Source organism: Haliotis rubra, unplaced genomic scaffold (assembly GCF_003918875.1).
Source record: "Haliotis rubra isolate DU_JTF1 unplaced genomic scaffold, ASM391887v1 Scf44, whole genome shotgun sequence".
In the NCBI taxonomy this organism is placed as follows: domain Eukaryota; kingdom Metazoa; phylum Mollusca; class Gastropoda; order Lepetellida; family Haliotidae; genus Haliotis; species Haliotis rubra.
The window spans coordinates 1,181,856-1,206,575 of record NW_025767124.1 but is presented as its reverse complement, the minus strand read 5'-3'; the positions used below and the strand labels follow the sequence as shown (position 1 = coordinate 1,206,575).

At 41.8% G+C, this 24,720-nt stretch overlaps 1 protein-coding gene across 3 annotated transcripts in view; it reads right to left on the bottom strand.

Moving 5' to 3' along the window:
* The window catches only part of LOC124289331 (alpha-L-fucosidase-like), a 33,931-nt gene extending 9,211 nt beyond the window's left edge, over positions 1-24,720 (bottom strand). Inside the window, exons 1-8 of one of the 3 annotated variants that reach the window (XM_046725945.1) lie at positions 24,358-24,720; positions 20,164-20,270; positions 19,259-19,389; positions 18,588-18,721; positions 17,383-17,480; positions 16,551-16,683; positions 9,036-9,206; positions 7,621-7,921 (exon numbers count right to left, since the gene is read on the bottom strand). In XM_046725945.1, the coding sequence (XP_046581901.1) occupies positions 7,663-7,921; positions 9,036-9,206; positions 16,551-16,683; positions 17,383-17,480; positions 18,588-18,721; positions 19,259-19,389; positions 20,164-20,270; positions 24,358-24,692 (1,368 nt within the window). In that variant the 5' untranslated portion in view covers positions 24,693-24,720 and the 3' untranslated portion in view covers positions 7,621-7,662. Of the gene's footprint in view, positions 1-7,620; positions 7,922-9,035; positions 9,207-16,550; positions 16,684-17,382; positions 17,481-18,587; positions 18,722-19,258; positions 19,390-20,163; positions 20,271-24,357 lie in introns of those variants that run through there. The other 2 variants (XM_046725946.1, XM_046725947.1) reach the window with 2 other exon arrangements.

Below are 24,720 nucleotides of genomic sequence, written 5' to 3'. Positions count from 1 at the left end.
AGGCTCCTGTATCACGGGAAGAATTGCTTTTGTCGAAACAAGTGAGAATATTGCAGATTATTCATAGCTGCCTGTAAAATTCAAATTAGTCAATCAGAACAGTGATTGATATTATGATGACCAACTTGCCTAGTAACGATGACAACCAATAACAAAATCTACCCATCAGACTCTCTAAAATTAAGGGCTACTGGGATTCTTCACTGACCCGAAACATGTCAGAAAGTGAATATGGACACTATATTCCTGAAATATGGAGGCGGTCTGTAAATAATCGAGTCTGGACCACACAATCCAGTGATCAACAGCATCAGCATCGATCTCAGCAATTGGGACACACGTGTCAACCAAGTTTGTTTGTTTGTTGTTTAACGCCGCACTCAGCAATATCCCAGTTGTATGGCGTCGGTCTGTAAATACTCGAGTGTGGAAGAGACAATCCAATGATCAAAAGCATGAGCATCGATCCACGTAACTGAGATACGATGACATGCGTCAACCAAGTCAGCAAGCCTGCCCACCCGCTCCCGTTTGTTGCCTCTTGCCACAAGCATGGGTTAACGTTGATGAGAACCAATTCTAACCCGCATCTTCACTGGTCGAAACATCTCAGAAAGTGAATATAAACACTACTGTACCAAGCATATAGCTAGTTTCTCACAAATGTCTGCATGGTGAAGCCTATCATGGTTAACCTAAGCTGACAAAGCCTTCAGTAAGGCAATATCTATGAGAACATTTTAAGAAACAATCAAAAAAATATATAAGCAAAGAAATCTAAAACTGAAGATACATTTTCAAGTATTTGAAAGTGCCCGTTAGACGTACTAAAAACGTAACAAAATCTTGAAACAGAAAATGTCTGAAGCATTTGTTCTAAATTGTAAACTTTAGCAGGCATCAAAATATACGTACGCTTGACGTACCTTAACAAAGTCTTGAGTTTTGAAACCGTTCTTCTGATCCTCCAGGAAGTAGGGGTTGACAAACTCGAACAGTGAGTGGTAAAGACCAAACTTGACATTCGTCGTCCTCCTTATGGAGTTGGCCAGGTCACCTAGAATAGATGATTCACAACAAAGGGTAAATATTTACCAATATGGTACTGTATAACTAGTAGTATCAACGAAATATAATTTCCCCCTATAATATTTGAAACAATAGCATAAATGGTATTGACATCGCTGCACTGGAACAAATATTCAAATAAGTCATTCACTACTGCTATCAAACCAAGAAATGTAATCCAAGCGATTCTCAGAAATTCAAACCCAAGATCAATGGATGATGCACAGTCAAGGGACGCAACTCTGTACCTACCTACTAAGTCCCTGTGAGGGCCAACATCCATGGCATTCCAGTTGAAGGAGTATTTGGTTGGCCAGTTGCAGAATCCTTCATGATGCTTTGCTGTTAGCACAACATATCTGAAATATATGTAAACTCTTCAAAAACAAAGACGCACAGGACCAAAATAAGGAAATGTTTTAAACGTATCTTAGTGTAGTACTACATAAGACGATTAAGATTGAACATAGATGAAGGAAATTTCGACACACTAATGAACATACGTATTGTTGTCATTGTCATCATTAATTCAGTTCACTCACTGCACATGTGTGGACACAAGGGGGCGTTCAGGTCAGTACCTGGTGACACCACCCCCTTGCAGCCGTCACCGCTCGACACCGTTTTGGAAGGGATTGCACAAGTCGTCGGATTTTTGCTTGGGGAATTCCATTCCTCCTGCAATGCATTGGCTAGTTCTGCGGGTGTCTGAGGACGATAGTGGGGTTTACGGACGTGTCGATCAAGTTCGTCCCATAGATGCTCAGATCAGGCGATTTGGATGGCCAGGTAAGGGCATTGGCGTTTGCATTGGCGAGATAGGCACCTCTGCAACGAGTTGTGTGGGGTCGAGCGTTGTTGTGTTGAAACAGCTCCATCAGGTTAATAAGTGGGAGGGAACCATTTCTGGTGTCCCCCGCCTTGATATTGCTGGAATATTGCTAAAAGCGGCGTAAAACCATACTCAATCAGTCAATGATAAGTGGGAGGAGGTGAGGTCGCAGGATGTCGATATAGCAATTTGCTGCAAGATTGCCTTGAACCACCAATAGATCTGTTTTACCCGTGTAGGACATGGCTCCCCACACCATGACGCGTTCTCCATCAAATATGTCCACCTGTCCATCAGTTCAGTGCTAAACGTACGTGTCGATGTAGGTTGACACGTTGTCTCCCATCCTGGGAGTACAACGCGAGGAGGAAACGCGAATCATCGCTGAACCAAATGCGTCAGGACAGGTCAAACGTTTCATTAATATGCTCGAATTCCCACTTCTCTCAGACGATTGCTGATGGTTTGATCGGAAATTCTTCGAAGACCAGGCACCTGTTCTGCAGTGTCCGTTGCTGCAGCAAATCGGTGACGTGGGTGAAACACCCGAATGAATCGGTCCTGAGAGGGAGTGGTCACTAATGGTTTTCTTGAAGGGGTATATCGATGCCATAATCGAGATATGGTGCTATGGTGGACGATGAAGTGTCTTGCAACGGCAGACTGGGACTCCCCTGCTTCCAAACGTTCAATGGCAATATATTGGTCAGTGGCATTCAATCTTGGCATTTATGTTCTTCGTTGTAAATTGTGTAATGAAATGATGAATTCCGTTTGGCGTTTTATAGTCGATGTCCCTGCTGTCTTTGATGACAAACGTTATTAAACACATTTTGGGATGCGTTTGCGCCAAATGAACAACAATCGCCACTTGATTAAGGGGATTCAAACAAAGGAATTGTCTGAATGACGATTGCTGTCAAAATATATCGAAATGAACTGCTGAAAACGCCTGTGCGGTTTTTTTTGAAGAGCGTATATAAATAATACTAACTTTGCTTAAAAACAGTTTCAGATAATTTCAAATACTATACTTCCAGTTAAAAGATACCACATCACAATGAATACGATCCTGTTACCAATAATAACACAATAAACAAACAATTGGTTCTCACATTTGACCAGCCTTACCTGCGTATTATTCAATATACACCTGTTACACAAACAACTGGAGGCACATGTCAGAAGTTGAAACTAGAAAATAAATATTTGTCGATTCGTCGTTTTTTGAAAATTAACAACAATTCATCCCGTTAGTAACATGTGACCAGCCTTGAGCATTTGTCATACATGAAATGCTACACCACGTGTAATTGAAATCTATGTTGTACTCTACCTCGGTTCTTATTGGATAGGAGTAGTGGGTAGGCTAATGGTTAAAGCGTCCGCTCGTCATGCTGAAGGTCCGGGTTCGATTCCCACATGGGTACATTAAGTGAAGCTCATTTCTGGTGCCCCCGCGTGATATTGCTGGAATATTGCTAAAAGCGACATAAAACCATACTAGCTCACTAGTTTTAAATAAAACTGAACAGCGTGTTAGACATGTTATTTACATTTGACCATGCCTACAACACGCGTGTAACACTGGGTCGGTGGGTAGCCTAATGGTCCTCCAATCCGCATCTTGCTACTTGCTCATAACACAGCCTTGATGGTCACATAATGTTGACAAATAGATGCGGTAATAGTTGTTAATATATATGCCTGTTAAGTTGTATTCAGTTTGTATTCAACCCCTCATACACCACTCTAGACTAACGCTTAGTCTCTGAATATACATACTTTTGACAGAAACGAATAATTCTTTTTAAACTGAAACGCAGTCTCAGGGAAAATTGGGATTCTGAAACTAAGGAAATCTAGACTAGCTTCATTTTGGGCTTTAGCATTTGCAGGAATGGGTGGAAGGGGAAATAATATAGTTCGGGGACTGTGAGTCAGACTAACCGACTCAGTCTTATCATGCTGACTAGAACACCGTAAAAGACCTCTCAAAGGACCATTGACAAAGTCTGCCATTATTCCACCAATCTGCCTCAGTCGAGACACTGTTATCAATATTAGATATGAAAGGTTTAGTTTAAATAATCATTGCGTATTTTGGTATCGCTGCAAGCTATTTACGTTATCTCTGGAGCTAGTAATCTCACCTTGCTCCCGAGGCATTGACTATCTCCGCCCATTCGTCTGGGTTGTAGAATTCAGCTGTGAATTGAGCTGCAAAATCAGCATAGGTATAACCTGGTCTGTAGTTGTCCTTCATAAACTCAATAACGTCCGATCGGTTCTCTCGCCAATACTCCTGGAGCCAGGCTCCAGCGAAGCTTGGAACAGAGAACACCCCCCAGTGCAGAAAGATGCCAAACTTGGCCTCGTCGTACCAGGCCGGGAGGGGCCTCTGGTCCAGTGACTCCCATGTGGGGTCGTAGCGGGCACCTGCCACTAGAGTCACAGTCAACAGCGTAAACAACAACAACCCAGCCATGCTGCTTCAGTGTGTCTAATGCAAACCAGATTCAGTCTTATCAATGTGTCACGAGGCTCGACGCTTGTCATGCAAGAGCAGAGACGTTTGAAGGAGATGATGCTGTTACGTGCTTATATATGGCGGTCATAACGACGCATGAGCAGTGACGTTTGAAGGATTGAAGGGAAGGTGCTGTTACATGTGTATACATAGCCAATGACTACAAAGACCTTTAAAAGCGAAGTGCATTGAGTACACATATATAGATAACAGCTAGGCAACTCCTATGAAGATAACACCTGATTGCATGACTTCTTTGATTGGCATTCTAGAAGTTGGGTAGATGAAGAATGAGGACTGGATATACAATTTCTTTATTGTTTAGGCGACGTTTCGACATAGATTCTAATGTCGTTGCCAAGCAAGTGATAGCATGCCAAAACCAAAAACATTCACAATGGAATGCGTTATTCTAGGATGCAGTTATAACTCTAACACAACCGATTGCTACGCATGGACTTCGTTACGGCTCTCTATATACAAAGATTCATTGTGCTACATCGTATAGGAATAGCAAGCTAAAACTTGTTTCATATGTCCTTCAATGAAGAATCCAGTGAAACATTACTATTCAACTTAAAACAGATTAGTGCATGTAACATAGAAATCTTCAATCCAACCTTTATATCCAATATTGGTGACATCCAGACGCTATTTCCAATAATTTCAGTTTACTTGGGTCAATGTCAGCAATACACTTTCTCACAGTCCCCGATACGTCCTATTTTCCCATTCACCCAACTCCTTCTGGGCTGCTAAAGATCTAAATGAAACAAGTCTAGATTTGGTAAGGTACACAATCTCCCATCCAATAAGGGCTCCTTTAAGTTTAAAAGGATTATTTGTTTCTGTCGAAATTATATATATTTAGAGACTAAGCGTTAGTCTATGTCATCAAGAGCGACAGCAAATACCATCCTTATAGTTAACCAATTGAATACACTGAATATTCTAGTTTCAGTTGCCTTTGGGTCCTTTCCTTCCTGTTTCTAAGAATAGCATCATATAATCCACGATTACAACGAATGAAGGCGGACTGATGTTGTTGACTATGAATGTAGTAGTAGGAGGTCATATGTTTGGTGTATTTATTAAATTACATGTCAACATTTCAAGCAAGTCCGTCAACATCCGACACCGCTAACCAGCAAACAGCTCATATGTTCATATGACACGACACAGGGGTTTCTTTAATCCATCGGTTTATTTCAAAGTGACAAGATTAAGTTACATATGCATCTTCCAAAAATGTTTAGGAATGTAATAGACCCTGGCGCGTGTTCCTCAAGTTCAAACCCATGACAATGAACCCCGCCATGTATTCATTCTTCTAGGGGGTTTCTACCGAAATACCTCATGATCAAACCCACGACAAGGAACTCTGCTTTTTTCTTAAAACAAAGAGAAACACAAAGAATTTCATTACCAAACATATGGTACCCTGAGTTTCACTCCTCTGAATACTGGAGTTCTGCGATTACCTGTGTATCCTGTAAATCGTGTCCATGAAATTGATTCCAGTTTGAGATTCGTAGTGAAGCAAATGGTATGGGTCCCATTAAAGTGAGATGCACAAATGTTTAATATTTATTTTAGCACAAAAATAACAGTTTGAGATTCTTAGTGAAGCAAATGGTATGGGTACCATTAAAGTGAGATGCACAAATGTTTAATATTTATTTTAGCACAAAAATAACAGTTTGAGATTCTTAGTGTAGCAAATGTTAGGTCCCATTAAAGCGAGATGCACAAATGTTTAATATTTATTTTAACACAAAAATAACAGTTTGAGATTCTTAGTGTAGCAAATGTTAGGTCCCATTAAAGCGAGATGCACAAATGTTTAATATTTATTTTAGCACAAAAATAATAATTTACAAGTATTTAATAATGTATGTATAAAAATAGATTTTGTCTGGCCCAGAATACGATTTATAAGGATACAAAACATGTTAAAAATAACGAACAAAAAAATCACAATGGGAACTCCCTACCGGGAGGATCCGGGTTAGAATTGGTCTACAGCAACCCATGCTTGTCGTAAGAGCGACTAACGGGATCGGGTGGTCAGACTCGCTGACTTGGTTGACACATGTCATCGTATCCCAATTGCGTAGATCGATGCTCATGCTGTCGCTCTCGCCTTGTTTTGGGTTGGTTATGTGGCATGTGTCTTTACAATTAGAATGGGGTAAATGGACCACTGGGGCGTGTCACGCTTAGAAACAGCGTTAGAAAGACATATAGGTATATGGACCCTGCCCTAGTACTATATAAAAGGAAAGGGATGTAACGACGGAACCACCCTCCTCAATCAAAGTTAGATTTCAGCACGTAAACTATTTTTAAGGCCCCATCGAGGCCGACGGATCGAAAGCGAGATGATTTCCCTACAAAATGAGCTATAAATGGTCACAATCAGATCATTATTTCAAAAGTTATACGCCTTGACTCACCGAAAACAGCTACCTCTGCCATTCCAAGCCAAAATCATGGATCACCCAAGTCAGCGAAAACTCGCCTTTTAAATTCGTTTATTAATTCCAGCCACGTTGGTGGCGGCATTCCACGGGTCTACAAACTTACTGCAACATCTACAAATCATTTCCTCGACAGTAAGCAGGCATTTTCTCCAAAATCATCGGCAATCCTACTCACTTGTCGGCCATAGATGGCCTTGCCATTCAACTGTGAAATGGATAAGATCTTGTAAATATTTCAACCCGTTACAAAAGATGTTGATCACTGGGTTGTCGTGTGAAGACTTGATTATCTACAGACCGCAGCTATAAATCTGGGATATTGCTGAGTGTGGCGTTATACAACAAACCAAACAAGTGGGCCTGTCGCTCTCGCCTAGTTTTGGGTTGGTCATAGACATGTGTACTATGTGTGTTTACAATTAAAACGGGAAAAAGGACAAGATCTTGCAAATACCGTTACATTTGAAGGTTCGGGTGTAGAGAAGAAACAGAGAATATTACAAGCTAACGGTCAGTGCTCCAGTATTGTAAACTTGGTCAAAGGGCCAAACTGATAACATAATTCAGGAACATTATCTGTTATTGTACTGATCACACAGAGGTAGGCAAATACATATATGGCGTCTATACCCTTATCTGTGTCCTGCTACAGACTGCCGCCAGATAGCTGCAATATCTCTGAGTGTGGGTTAAACAACAAACAAACAGTTGGAACTAATAAATGATACATGTTGTATGTAAAAGGTATTCTATTGGTTTCTGAGATTATCAAGTCTGAAGACCCAGGCCCACTGACAAGGCATACGATCGGCTGGAATTGCTGGAATCATGATTGCCATTCCTGATGTGGCGCCAGCCTTGAATCCAAAGCGTCCTGGGTATCCTAGCAACGTCACTGTGGTGGCAGGACCCGGTTGTGGGGCAGCGAGCTCCAGCTTATCACCCCTTGGCCAGCGGAGAACGATGGCGTACACGGAAATGCCGGTGGCAGACTTCTTGGTAGTGTACCTACGAAAGTATAGAGGTGATAAAACAGAGTTAACAACTCTTCAGTACTTCACAGCTTTCAGTTAAAATGATAACCGTTTCGCAAATAAGCCTCTGTGCCTACGAAAGTATACTGATGTACAAAAGAAAGAACACACCTGGTGTTTTGAGACTATTAAAAAACGTAAATATTTTGCTAGCAATGTTCCAGTTGGAAACGATATCTATGGTATTATTGCAACACGTACACAATGTTTGTGAGTCACAATCAAAACACTTTTCTAAATATTACGCTGTTTTTAGGGGAAAAAATTACCATAACATCCGGTGTATACTTTCTTTGGTACGTCAGTTTACAACGTGGCTGAAACAGAGTTCACGCCAATCTTGAGTTTTCTTGGGCATTTCAGTTAGAATAATAATAATTCACCAATAGTCGTAATGGCTTTTAATTGTAAGAAAGAAAATAATGTCGATACGTTACGCTTGTGAATATCATATGTTCGTTCAACCTAAGTTCTCAGTCTGGCGTACGGACCCGAAACAAATATAACCAAGAAAGCCCATGCAAGTCTAGAAACGTAGTAAGTCTAGATTACCACAGTTTCATTAAGAGAGTCTCTGGGCTCCTTTTCACTGTATTTTATGACTATAAGTTATGAACGGGTATTTTGTCTTTAAAATATGTTCGTTTCAGAGACTAGATGATAGTCTACCTATATTCTAGGCAACCACACAACATTGCTGAAATATGGCTAGTTAAATTTTACCTCACCAACCCACTTCTATGAAAGTGGACCCATGAAAGAAACATTGTGACATATTTGAATTACACCCACAAAATACGGCCTCGCGACTTTATTTCCTCAACCCTTCCTGTCGATGCTGTGCTAGGTTTATCATGTTGTTTGGTACTAGAGTTTTTCATTGAAATATATGGTCAATTGTGTTTGATTCTTGTTTTATAACAATCCTCATTAACTATTTTTAACCTCGTTAAATGATTAAATTAATGATAAAATAGCTTAGATATCTTATATGTTTAGTATGTCAAGGACAAGACACGTGAGAATATGGTCCGTAAGTAGGTCACTTATGTACGTAGATAGGAGGAACTTGTATGTAATATACATACCAGACACCAGGGGTCGCTGTGTCATTCTGGGAAGTCCAGGGTCGGGTCTTATAGATAGCGTCTCCATTAACCTTCAGCCATTGTCCAATCTGACGGAACCTCTCTTCAAATATTGGACTGATAATTCCGTCACGGGTGGGCCCAGCATTCAGCAGAAAGTTTCCACCACAACTGTCAACAAAATAACCTTAGGTATCATAACATTACGTCTTATGTTTTTGGTGGTAATAGGATTTTAAGAGGGTTACCCCGAACTAGTGTTCACAATATCACACATAAAGAACAAAAAGAGCGAACAAACTGTCGCACCAACCAGGCGAGCGAATAATTTACCACTAGTGAGTGAGTGAGTTTAGTTTTACGCCGCACTCAGCAATATCCCAGCTATATGGCGGCGGTCTGTAAATAATCAAGTCTGGACCAGACAATCCTCTGATCAACAGCATGAGCATCGATCTGCGCAATTGGGAACCGATGACATGTGTCAACCAAGCCAGTGAGCCTGACCAGCCGATCCAATTTTCCTTTTACGACAAGCATGGTTTGCGGAAGATCAATTCGAACTCGGATCATCACTCTTGACCACCCGATCCCGTTAGTCGCTTCTTACGACAAGCATAGTCGCCTTTTATGGCAAGCACATGGGTTGCTGAAGACCTATTCTACCCCGGATCTTCAAGGGTCAATTTACCACTAAGCCACCTCTGTCGACCCGTGTTAGAATTGATCTTCAGCAACCCATGTCTGACACGTGTCATCGTATGACACTTGCGTGGATCAATGCTCATGCTTTTGATTACTGGATTGTCTGGTCCAGACTCGATTATTTACAGACCACTGCCATATAGCTGGAATATTGCTGAGTGCGGCGTAAAATAACACACTAACAAAATGGGTCTGTCGCTCTCGCCTTGTTTTGGGTTTGTTATGTGACATGTGTCTCTACAATTAAAACGGGGAAAACGACAAGATCTTGCAAATATTTCAACCCGTTACAAATCAAGGATTAGGCGTAGAGGAAACAGAATATTACAAACTAATGGTCAGTGCTCCAGTATTGTAAACTTGGTCATAGGGTCAAAATGATAACATAATTCAGGAACATTATCAGTTATTGTGCTGATCAGACAGAGGTAGGCAAACAAATACATGTCGTCAATACCCTTATCTGTGTCCTCAACTATGATTGTCATCCACATTTATCAAATCACACGTTCCACGTGGCATACCAGGAACGTGTCACGTATGGTTCACTTAAACACTACTCTAAATGATTTGTTTCAGGTTTAAACGGTGATGAATATACATGGACGACAGTCAGTCACGCATCATTCTGTGGACGACAGTCAGTCACGCATCATTCTGTGGACGACAGTCAGTCACGCATCATTCTGTGGACGACAGTCAGTCACGCATCATTCTGTGGACGACAGTCAGTCACGCATCATTCTGTGGACGACAGTCAGTCACGCATCATTCTGTGGACGACAGTCAGTCACGCATCATTCTGTGGACGACAGTCAGTCACGCATCATTCTGTGGACGACAGTCAGTCACGCATCATTCTGTGGACGACAGTCAGTCACGCATCATTCTGTGGACGACAGTCAGTCACGCATCATTCTGTGGACGACAGGCATCATTCTGTGGACAGTCAGTCACGCATCATTCTGTGGACGACAGTCAGTCACGCATCATTCTGTGGACGACAGTCAGTCACGCATCATTCTGTGGACGACAGTCAGTCACGCATCATTCTGTGGACGACAGTCACGCATCATTCTGTGGACGACAGTCAGTCACGCATCATTCTGTGGACGACAGTCAGTCACGCATCATTCTGTGGACGACAGTCAGGACAGTCAGTCACGCATCATTCTGTGGACGACAGTCAGTCACGCATCATTCTGTGGACGACAGGACGCATCATTCTGTCAGTCAGTCACGCATCATTCTGTGACGAGTCAGTCACGCATCATTCTGTGGGACGACAGTCAGTCACGCATCATTCTGTGGACGCACAGTCAGTCACGCATCATTCTGTGGACGACAGTCAGTCACGCATCATTCTGTGGACGACAGTCAGTCACGCATCATTCTGTGGACGACAGTCAGTCACGCATCATTCTGCGGACGACAGTCAGTCACGCATCATTCTGTGGACGACAGTCAGTCACGCATCATTCTGTGGACGACAGTCAGTCACGCATCATTCTGTGGACGACAGTCAGTCACGCATCATTCTGTGGACGACAGTCAGTCACGCATCATTCGTCAGTCAGTCACGCATCATTCTGTGGACGACAGTCAGTCACGCATCATTCTGCGGACGACAGTCAGTCACGCATCATTCTGCGGACGACAGTCAGTCACGCATCATTCTGCGGACGACATCATTCTGTCAGTCAGTCACAGTCATCACGCATCATTCTGTGGACGACAGTCAGTCACGCATCATTCTGTGGACGACAGTCACGCATCACGACAGTCAGTCACGCATCATTCTGTGGACGACAGTCAGTCACGCATCATTCTGTGGACGACAGTCAGTCACGCATCATTCTGTGGACGACAGCATCAGTCACGCATCATTCTGTGGACGACAGTCAGTCACGCATCATTCTCTGGACGACAGTCAGTCACGCATCATTCTGCGGACGACAGTCAGTCACGCATCATTCTGTGGACGACAGTCAGTCACGCATCATTCTGTGGACGACAGTCAGTTCATTCTGTGGACGACAGTCAGTCACGCATCATTCTGTGGACGACAGTCAGTCACGCATCATTCACAGGCATCATTCTGTGGTCAGTCACGCATCATTCTGCGGACGACAGTCAGTCACGCATCATTCTGCGGACGACAGTCAGTCACGCATCATTCTGTGGACCACAGTCAGTCACGCATCATTCTGTGGACCACAGTCAGTCACGCATCATTCTGTTGACCACAGTCAGTCACGAATCATTCTGAATATTACCAAGCGACTGGGGTCCATCATTACCAAGCGACTAAAGTGGTTAGAGCGTCCGCCCGGAGAGCAGAAGGTCGGGGGTTCGATCCCCGACCGTGTCATACCAAAAGACGTTAAAATATGGTACTTGTTGGTCCCTGCCTGGCGCTCGGCATTAATGGGTACAACAAGGACTGGTCGGCTCGGAGTCAGTATAATGTGTCTGAGTGGGGTATTCATGCTTCACTGCGGCATGGTATCTCAGTGGGCTAGCACTATAAAACCAGCTTAAGTCTGGGCTAGTAGAAGCAGCCGCACATACACATACACACGCATGCACGTCGTCATATGAGCGAAATACTCTCAAGCACTACGTTAAACCCAATTTCACCTCACCTCACCTAAATTGACAGACAGGCTCCATGGCTTTAGGATGTGATGGTGAGCCGGGCTCACATCAATTCAAATACATCCACGTAGGGATTCACACTCACACACATATATATCCGGGTGGGGATTCCATACTCATGCACACACGTATATACAAGTAGGGATCCCATACTTACATGGATACAAGTATGGATTCCACCCCTACATACAAGTAGGGATTTCATACGTATATATGTTTCAGTCAATGTGTAAAATCAGTCAATTTGTAAATGGCCTGATTCACTCCGTCAGTTTACAAATTGCCTGAATTGTTTTTGACAGATTGACTGTAAGTCAGTTTCAATGGTTTTAGTATGAATTGAAACAATAGGTTAATTAAGTCATGTTTATCATCCTCAGCCATTGTGATTGCAGCTGATTGTTATAGGAAGCCAGGTAAGATGATCAAAATCAACATAATCAACCAAAGTAGTAGCCGACTGAAGTAGCCTGGCCATTTTCTTGATGTTTGCTGCATCCAGATTCTGACAACGGAAGTGAGGTCACTGCAAAGGTCATCACTGAACTCAAGTCAATGTGGCCTTGTTGATGGTGCATGGCAAACCTCGGCACCCCCAAAACCAGGGTTGTGTAGAGCGATTGAACTGTGGCATCAAAGACATGCTGGTTGCATGGATGGGAGACAATGACTCCACTGATTGGCCGACTGGACTGAGGTTTGTCCAGTTTCAGAAGAACAGTGTCTTCCGTTCAAGGCGCTGTTTGGTAACGATGCCAAAGTTGGTCTTCGAGCAACATCTCTTCCAAATGAGATCCTTGAGAGACTTGTGACTGAAGATGACCTGCAAGTGGCCTATCAGGCATGTCCAGTTTCAGACCAAGCCCCAGCCTCAACCCCGACAGACAACAGTGAGCAGCCTTCTACCCATGATGAGCCTTCAACCACCGAGCCTACAGAAACTGAGACAGCTCAAGCTAGATATTACTGTTTTCTGTCAATAAAGATGTGTCTGTGTCTTAGGCATTTATCTAAAAGTTAAGTTTTTATACACTAATAATGATAATACACATTGAAACTGTCTTTCAACCAATCTGGCAAATAAATCGACTAATTTTACACATTGACTATAACATATACAATATTCCACACTCACACACATATAAACAAGTAGGGATTCCGGACTCAAACACATATATATCCACTTGAGGATTCCACACTCACACACATATATATATCCACTTGAGGATTCCACACTCACACACATATATATATACAAGTAGAGATTCCACACTCACACACATATATATATACAAGTAGAGATTCCACACTCACACACACATATATATACAAGTAGAGATTCCACACTCACACACATATATATATACAAGTAGAGATTCCACACTCACACACATATATATATACAAGTAGAGATTCCACACTCACACACATATATATACAAGTAGAGATTCCACACTCACACACATATATATATACAAGTAGAGATTCCACACTCACACACATATATATATACAAGTAGAGATTCCACACTCACACACATATATATATACAAGTAGAGATTCCACACTCACACATATATATATATACAAGTAGAGATTCCACACTCACACACACATATATATACAAGTAGAGATTCCACACTCACACACATATATATACAAGTAGAGATTCCACACTCACACACACGTATATATACAAGTAGAGAGTCCGCACTCACACATACATATATACAAGTAGAGATTTCCACACTCACTCACACACACATACATATATATACAAGTAGAGATTCCACACTCACACACATATATATACAAGTACACATATATATACAAGCACACAATAGAGATTCCACACTACACACACACGTATATATACAAAGTAGAGATTCACACACACAAGTAGAGATTCCACACTCACACACACGTATATATACAAGTAGAGATTCCACACTCACACACACGTATATATACAAGTAGAGATTCCACACTCACACACACATATATATACAAGTAGAGATTCCACACTCACACACACACATATATATACAAGTAGAGATTCCACACTCACACACACATATATATATACAAGTAGAGATTCCACACTCACACACACATATATATACAAGTAGAGATTCCACACTCACACACACACATATATACAAGTAGAGATTCCACACTCTCACACACATATATATATACAAGTAGGGATTCCACACTCACACACACACATATATATACAAGTAGAGATTCCACACTCTCACACACATATATATATACAAGTAGAGATTCCACACTCACACACACACATATATACAAGTAGAGATTCCACACTCACACACACACATATATATATACAATAGATATATCCACATACACATATATATATATATACAAGTAGAGATTCCACACTCACACACACACATATATATACAAGTAGAGATTCCACACTCACACACACATATATATACAAGTAGAGATTCCACACTCACACACAACATATATCCACTCACACACACAACTAGATATATCCACACTCATTCCACACATATATACACATATATATATATATACAAGTAGAGATTCCACACTCACACACGTATATATATACAAGTAGGGATTCACACACTCACACACATATACAAGTAGAGATTCCACATACAAGTAGTAGATTCCACATCACACACACATCCATATACAAGTAGTGATTCCACACTCACTCACATAAATACAAGTTGGAATTCCACACTCACACACATAAATATACAAGTAGTAAATCCACACTCACACACATATATACGAGTAGGAATTCCACACACACACATATACATGTAGAAATTCCACACTCACACACATATATACAAGCAGATAGTCCACACTCTCACACTCTCACACACACACACACATATATACAAGTAGAGATTCCACACTCACACACGCATATATATACAACTAGAGATTCCACACTCACACAAACATATATATACAACTAGAGATTCCACACTCACACACACGTATATATACAAGTAGAGATTCCACACTCACACACGTATATATACAAGTAGGGATTCCACACTCACACACATATACATACAAGTAGTAATTCCACATTCACACACATCCATATACAAGTAGTGATTCCACACTCACTCACATAAATACAAGTTGGAATTCCACACTCACACACATAAATATACAAGTAGTAAATCCACACTCACACACATATATACGAGTAGGAATTCCACACACACACATATACATGTAGAAATTCCACACTCACACACATATATACAAGCAGATATTCCACACTCACACACGTACACATATACAAATAGAGATTCAACACTCACACTCACATCTATACAAGTAGTGATTCCGCTTCCACATACGTGCATATATAAGAAGTGTGTCCACACTCACACACATATATATACAAGTAGTGATTCCACACTCACATACATATATATTCAAATAGAGATTCCACGCTGGGGGCGCGGTGGGCGAACTGGCTAAAGCGCCAGGCTAGTGATCCAGCGAGATTCAGGTGCCGGGATCGAGCCCACCTGTGACCGGGTGTAAAAACCTTGGAGTCAACTTTGTGTGCAGGTCCACCCAGCTGTAAAAATGGGTACCTCGTAAGGATGGGAATGCCACACTAACTCGGTGCGCCTAGTAGGCTGCAAGAGTTGTATGCTCCCCAGGGAGTTGAGATTGACAATACGATGTGCCGTTGAGATTGACATCCAGTGAACGAGGGAAAAACAAAGCGCCTTTGAGCAGCTGAGCTGAGCTGGATATCGGCGCTATACAAATGCTAGCATAATAATAATAATAATATATATATACAAGTAGTGATTCCACACTCACACATATATATATATACAAGTAGTGATTCCACACTCACACACACATATATATACAAGTAGTGATTCCACACTCACACACATACACACACACACACACATCTGTGTTTACACTTACAGACATATATATATACAAGTAGAGATTCCACGATTATACGCATATATCCACACAGGGTTTCCGGGGTTAGAATAGCGAGGAGACTGGGGAAGTTTGGAGCCGAGTCCTTTAATCTGATTCTGATGCCTACCCGAACAATCACTCATTCATTATTTATTGAAATAATTACATGTACCTGACAACTGTGACGAGCTCAGTAAGGAGTTCCTCAATGGTGTGGAAGTCACTCAGCTTGGCGTTCCTGATGAATCCCCAGTGCGTCTTGTGGATAGTGGTAGCATCTTCAAACTTATGCTTCTGTGCCACTCCTGTCCATTTTGACAATGTTCAGTACAACAGCAGTCGCCCATGAATAAATATTGGGTCAGTAATGATATTTCTGTAATTACACGTAGATGTTCTAGTCTAGTGATTAAATACAGCATTCGCTCGTCATCCCTGGTTCGATTCCCCACATGGGTACAATGTCATTTCTGGTGTCCCCCGCTGTGATATTGCTGGAATATTGCTAAAAGCGGCGTAAAACTAAACTCACTCACTCACTCATGGGTCGATAATACCAAACAGCCCTAGTCACAAAGTCAGGCCTTTTAGTTGTAAGGACTGAATATTCGGCGTCTGTTGCCCACAAGGATCAACAACTACTCCTTTATCGTTCTGATGATAAGTATCGCATGACAGAATATCAAACTCTTTCAAAATTAATCATTTTGTAAATGAGCACTAAATAGATGTGCTACAAGTACCAGGTTTGTTTGTTTGTTTGTTTGTTGTTTAACGCCGCACTCAGCAATATTTCAGCTATATGGCGGTGGTCTGTAAATAATCAAGTCTGGACCAGACAATCCAATGATCAACATCATAAGCATCGAGCTATACAATTGGGATACGATGACATGTGTCAACCAAGCCAGTGAGCCTGACCAGCCGATCCCATTTTCCTTTTACGACAAGCATGGTTTGCGGAAGATCAATTCGAACTCGGATCATCACGGGTATACACGTACCTGGGTTGTACCTGTCAGTGCAAGTGTAGAACCCGCCATGTTTGCATGCCGTGCCTTTTCCCCAGCGGTCGTTCGTCACCACGGTGTCCTTTACTGGGCTGGAACATGAGGGAGTGTCTGTCAGGATGCTGTGCTGTCACAGAATGTCATGGATGTTGTCACAGAATGTCATGGGTGTTGTTGTCACATAATGGCATGGGTGTTGTTGTCACATAATGGCATGGGTGTTGTTGTCACAGAATGTCATGAGTGTTGTTGTCACAGAATGTCATTGGTGTTGTTGTCACAGAATGTCATGGGTGTTGTCACAGAATGTCATGGGTGTTGTTGTGACAGAATGTCATGGGTGTTGCTGTCAAGGAGTGTCATGGGTGTTGCTGTCACAGAGCGTCGTGGGTGTTGTTGTCACAGAATGTTATGGGTGTTGTTGTGACAGAAAGTCGTGGGTGATGTTGTCACAGAATGCCATGTGACAGAATGTCATGGGTATTGTTGTCACATAATGGCATGGGTGTTGTTGTGACAGAATGTCATGGGTGTTGTCACAGAATGTGATGGATGTTGTGACAGAATGTCATGGGTGTTGTCACAGAATGTCATGGATGTTGTGACAGAATGTCATGGGTGTTGTTGTGTCACAGAATGCCATGTGACAGAAATGTCATGGGTGTTGATGGATGTTGTCACAGAATGTCATGAATGTCATGGATGTTGTCACAGGTGTTGTCACGTGTTGTTGTGACAGAATGTCATGGGCGTTGTGACAGAATGTCATGGATGTTGTGACAGAATGTCATGGGTGTTGTCACAGAATGTCATGGATGTTGTGACAGAATGTCATGGGTGTTGTTGTCACAGAATGTCATGGGTGTTGTTGTCACAGAATGTCATGGGTGTTGTTGTCACAGAATGTCATGGGTGTTGTGTGACAGAATGTCATGGGTGTTGTTGTCACAGAATGTCATGGGTGTTGTTGTCACAGAATGTCATGGGTGTTGTCACAGAATGTCATGGATGTTGTGACAGAATGTCATGGGTGTTGTTGTCACAGAATGTCATGGGTGTTGTTGTCACAGAATGTCATGGGCGTTGCTATGCCAGACCATATCAATGTATAAAAATAACTGTAATTTCCTTTTTCTTCAATATTTGCAATTCCCTGTGATTTCTCTCTTCCTCTGTCTTCACTCTAGATAAAGACCCACCTGTCGTTATACAGCCAGGCGAGGAACTCTGTAGAGTTCCAGTAGGTATATGACGCACCCAAATCCCCGTCAGACCAAACAATGTCCGGCTTGTACAGGTTCACTAGCTCATATAACTCGGGCATTGTCTTGTACTGGAAGACAAGTTTAATGAATCAATGCACTCCCCTTGTCAATATATGTCACTACTGGGTGTTCCTTACTTCTGTTTTTTCACACAAGTGAGTTTGTACGTTTACAGGTTTGTCTCCACAATCAGCAACATTTTCAGATTCATCACAGCTGCCTGAAATCATCAGCGTAACCAGTGGTTGATATTATGACCACGTGCCTGGGTACCATGACATCCAATCATGAGTGAGTGCATTCAGTTTTACGCCGGTTTTAGCAAATGGGCTGCACACATTGTACCCATATGACGATTCGAACCCGGGTCTTCGGCCCACCGCCCAACACCCAACCATGAAGCCTAACCACTAGATCCTTGGCGTTAAGGGGCAACAAGAAACAAACCGAAACATCTCAGAAAGTGAACACTCTGTTATGCATACCAAATGACTAGTTTCCCATAAATGTCTGGTGAAGCGTTTCATATCAAGCATTTTGAAAAAGAAAATGTTTTTTGTTACAAATTGTAAACTAGGAATAAAATTAAAGTACGCTTGACGTACCTTAACAAAGTCTTGTGTTTTGAAACCGTTCTTCTTATCTTGAAGAAAGATGGGATTGACAAACTCGAACAGTGAGTGGTAAAGACCAAACTTGATGGTCGTCTTCTTCCGAATGGATTTGGCCAGGTCACCTGGAACAGATGATGCACAACAAAGGGTAAAGGTTAACAAGGCGGTTGTGTATATTATGAATCTGACATGTGTCCTTACTTATTGCTGAAGAAACGATTGTGTGTACCTCTGATAACAAGTCTGTACTAGAGTCGTGTAGCATTAGCCCCATGAAGATACGGGTTTGCATTGATCTTCAGCAACCCATGCTTGTCGTGAGAGGCGACTAATGGGATCGAGTGGTCAGGCTCGCTGACTTGGTTGACACATGCCATCGTATCCTAATTGCGTAGATCGACGTTCATGATGTTGATCACTGGATTGTCTGGTCCAAATCCGATTATTTACAGACCGCTGCCATATAGCTGGAATATTGCTGAGTGCGGCGTTAAACAACAAGCAAACATACAAACAAAAAACGTGTAGCATTAAATAATTATCCACAATGACATTTTGTATTGGATGATTGGTAAAGGTCGAACAAATATGTCACAATGCTTCAATTCATTGCTGCTACCAAACCAAGAAATCATAATCTGATCGAGTCTTGCAAAGGCATAGCACTCTGCTATTACCCACTCTTACCTTTGGTATAATAGTATAAAAGACTTGTGTAGCATAAATGGCATCTTATATTCTATTCTTGTATCTGTGTTTGCTGACATACGAACAAGTATTCAAATAGTCAGTTCATTACTGCTAGCAAAACAAGAATCATAACTGAAGCGGTTCTCAGGATTCGAACCAAAGTTCAATTGATGATGCACAGCCAAGGGACGCAACTCTGTACCTACCCACTAAGTCCCTGTGAGGGCCAACATCCATGGCATTCCAGTTGAAGGAGTGTTTGGTTGGCCAGTTGCAGAATCCTTCATGGTGCTTTGTTGTCAGCACAACATATCTGAAACATTTTACATAAATGATACACACTTTGCACACTAACAGATTCAGGCAATGTTAATAGACAACCGCTTAGTCTCTGAATATATATGTTTTTGATAGTAACAAATAAACCCATTTAAATTGAAAAGGAGCCCCAGTGAGATGGGAAATTCAGAACCTGATGAAATCTAGACTTGCTTCATTTAGGGCTTTAACATTGCAGGAGAACTTGGCAGTAGAGAAAATAATGTGGTTCAGGGACTGTGAGACAGACCTATAGAGCATTGCAGGAGGACTAGGCAGTAGAGAAAATAATGTGGTTCAGGGACTGTGAGACAGACCTATAGAGCATTGCAGGAGGACTAGGCAGTAGAGAAAATAATGTGGTTCAGGGACTGTGAGACAGAACTATAGAGCATTGCAGGAGGACTAGGCAGTAGAGAAAATAATGTGGTTCAGGGACTGTGAGACAGAACTATAGAGCATTGCAGGAGGACTAGGCAGTAGAGAAAATAATGTGGTTCAGGGACTGTGAGACAGACCTATAGAGCATTGCAGGAGGACTAGGCAGTAGAAAACTAGGCAGTAGAGAAAATAATGTGGTTCAGGGACTGTGAGACAGACCTATAGAGCATTGCAGGAGGACTAGGCAGTAGAGAAAATAATGTGGTTCAGGGACTGTGAGACAGACCTATAGAGCATTGCAGGAGAACTTGACAGTAGAGAAAATAATGTGGTTCAGGGACTGTGAGACAGACCTATAGAGCATTGCAGGAGAACTTGACAGTAGAGAAAATAATGTGGTTCAGGGACTGTGAGACAGACCTATAGAGCATTGCAGGAGAACTTGACAGTAGAGAAAATAATGTGGTTCAGGGACTGTGAGACAGACCTATAGAGCATTGCAGGAGAACTTGACAGTAGAGAAAATAATGTGGTTCAGGGACTGTGAGACAGGCGATCAATGGCAAATACAACACTTCCGCTTGAAGTATAACACATGTAGGAAGTTCGAAACTACAAATTAGTCGATTCGCCATATTTTTATGAATAAATGAGTGAGTGAGTTTAGTTTTATGCCGCACTCAGCAATATTCCAGCTAATAAAAACAACACAATTACTACCCAAAACATGGTCAGCCTTGTAAGATGACCATAGGGCTCCAGATAATGTTTCATGATCAGGAGTACGTACTCCTTATTTTTTCAATATAGGAGTACTGGAAAACAATAAGAGTACATTTAGAGTACTGAATGGAATTACAGGAGTATCAGTAATCTTGTGTTTTGTTTCATATATGCACCACAACATTGCTAGTCTTGTGTAAACAGGTCAATAAACAATAAAACAATACTTTTTCAGATAAATACGTCTGTAAATGATTCTAAGACCGTACACCATTGCTGTGGTGCGTATCTGCTACGTTTTCTAAATTATTTCCTACCGTATCGTGCTTATTTTATATCCGTACATACGCCGATACGGACCTTATCTGGAGACTATGATAATTAACTGTATGGTGAGTCTCACTATCCAACTCACCATACAGTTATATATCATAGTCTCGACACCGAAATCTAAAGAAATGTATTCCTCTCTTAATTACATATAAACAACAATGTAGAGACGTCGTACACAATTGAACAGTTTTATCCATGCTTCCTCTTAAAAACACTATTCTTCTATAACTTTGTAAGATCTGTTCAAAAAATCTTATATCCATTATAATCTTAAAAAAAACTTACTATTCTTATATACATATGTAGTGTATAATATATGTATATTTCTGGTGATTGTAAGTAACAGTAATTTGAATACTGTGCGTGGCGATATTCTGACGGTAGACTGATATAGACTGACTGACTGAGTTTGGTTTTACGCCGCTTTTAGCAATATTCCAGCAACATCATCGGCGGGGGACACCAGAAATGGGCTTCACACATTGTACCCATGTTGGGATTCGAACCCGGGTCTTCGGCGTGACGAGCCAACGCTTTAACCATTAGGCTACGTTACCGCCCCTCGTGCAATAGAGTGGCCTGAATGGATGTTTGTGACCTAACCTCGTCCCAGAGTTTGGCACCTTCTTTACATGTAATGTAAACTGACGTATTAAAGTAAGCACACACCTGGTGATTGGGGATTATTGTCTCCCAAACTACGTAATTATTTCGAAATATTGAAGTTTGTGTATGTGTTATCAATTCAATACAGTTTAGTTCTGTATGTACCGACTTTTAGTTAACCTTCAATTTGGGAATCAACAAAGACCATTCACTAGGTATGTCCTTCTGTGGCTATCAATGTATGAATAATTACCTCAGTCGGTGGCGAATACAGTGGTGAAAATGAGTGAGCATCGTTTTACGCCGCTTTTAGCAATATTGTAGCAATATAACGGCGGGGAAACACCGGAAATGAGCTTTACGCATTTACCCATGTGGGGAATCGAACCGGGTCTTCGGCGTTAAGAGCCAACGCTTTAACCATTAGGCTACCCCACCGCCCCACAGTGGTGAAACTACACGCTTGTTAAATAGTAAGTTCATTTCTGGGCCTAGATTTTCGAAGCTCTCTAAGATAGTAGTAAGTTAATGTAAATGTATGGCACTTACGACTATCTTAGCGCTAAGAGAGCTTCAAAAAATCTAGGCCCAGTTCAGCAAAGAGATACTGTCAGCCGGGTATGCATGATGTATCTAGTTATATATGGCATATGTTCAGCTGTGTATTTTCGTTAGAGCGAATGAAGAAAGAAGATTCTAATAGTATTGAATGCGTTGAATCGTAGCGATGGAATGGTTATACCACACCGACAAATGTCTATGTGCGTTTGGTCCCTGCCTGGCGCTCGGCATTAATGGGTACAACAAGGACTGGTCGACTCGGAGTCAGTATAATGTGTTTACGCCGATTTTATGCTTCACTGCGGCATGCAACATCACGGCGGGGACTACCAAACCAAATGGGCTTCAGCCGCACATACACATACACATGTAGGGATACACACGCAACCCGGTCTATCAGCGAAATATTCTCAACGCTTTAAACCATTTAGGCTACCCCACTGCGTTTTTAGATAGTTAGACGACTAACGGAAGCTTTATGCATATAATTTAAATACTAATACCACTATTTCATTATGACTTCTTTGAGTCGCATTTTTTTAAGTTGGAGAGACAGATGAGGAAACCTTTTATGGATGAACAGCTTCTTTATTCAGGTGATGCGACGTTTCGATTCAGATTCTTGTATCGTTGTCATCGTTATCGACACGTCGCGTCACCTGAATAAAGAAGTTGTTCATCCATAAAGGTTTGTCCTGATCTATTTCATTGTGCTTCTTTACTTTGGTTAGTTTGACATAGAGTAGTTTATGCTCGAGTGAAATCCATGTTGATTTAAATGTATGCTGAAAGTATAATTTATATGAATGAAACGGAACCCCGTCCCGGAAAACTAGACGGTTGAGGATTAAGTTGCTGTTCGGAACATCTCTATAATTAAACATTAACAGCTGATGAGGTAATACCATCAAGGGCCGTAATGGTTAAAGCGTTGGCTCATCACGCTGAAGACCCGGTTCGATTCCTCACATGGGTACAATGTGTGAAGCCCATTTATGGTTTCTCACGCCCTGATATTGCTGGAATTTTGCTAAAAGCGGCGTAAAGATACTCACTCACTCATACTGTCAGCATTTGACAAAAGCATGGCCAATCTTAACAAACAAGTCAATCTCACAGATTGCTTCAACCAGGGTATGTAGAAATGATTTTTACAAGTTATCGTTCCTTGCAATGCGAGTTTCTTGATAAGGTAATCACGTGACAGCGGCCATAAAGCCGGAACAGGGAAAAAAGTCATCACAACGGCCAACACCACTGATCTGAGTCCACAAATCCGATACAGGTCGAGTTACTACTATTAGATATACGAGAACTGATACCGTCAACACAGCTACAATTGAGAGTTACACCCCAAATATATAATATCAATATGGTCTGTGCTCGGAATGAAACAGCACTGTTACTAATAATAACCACTGGAGGCGTGTATGATTGGTTGGGTCAATTAACGCATGCGCTATATATAGCGATCTCACCTTGCTCCAGAGGCGTTGAATATCTCCGCCCATTCGTCGGGGTTGTAGAATTCAGCTGTGAATTGAGCTGCAAAATCAGCATAGGTAAAATCGGGTCTGTAGTTTTTCTTCATAAACTCCACAACGTCCGCTCTGTTTTGTCGCCAGTACTCCTGGAACCAAGCTCCAGCGAAGCTTGGAACAGAGAACACCCCCCAGTGAAGGAAGATGCCAAACTTCGCCTCGTCGTACCAGGCAGGGAGGGGCCTCTGGTCCAGTGACTCCCATGTGGGGTCGTAGCGGGCACCTGCCGCTAGAGTCACTGTCAACAGCGTAAACAACAACAGCCCAGCCATGTTGGCTGATCCAGTATATATTAGATAT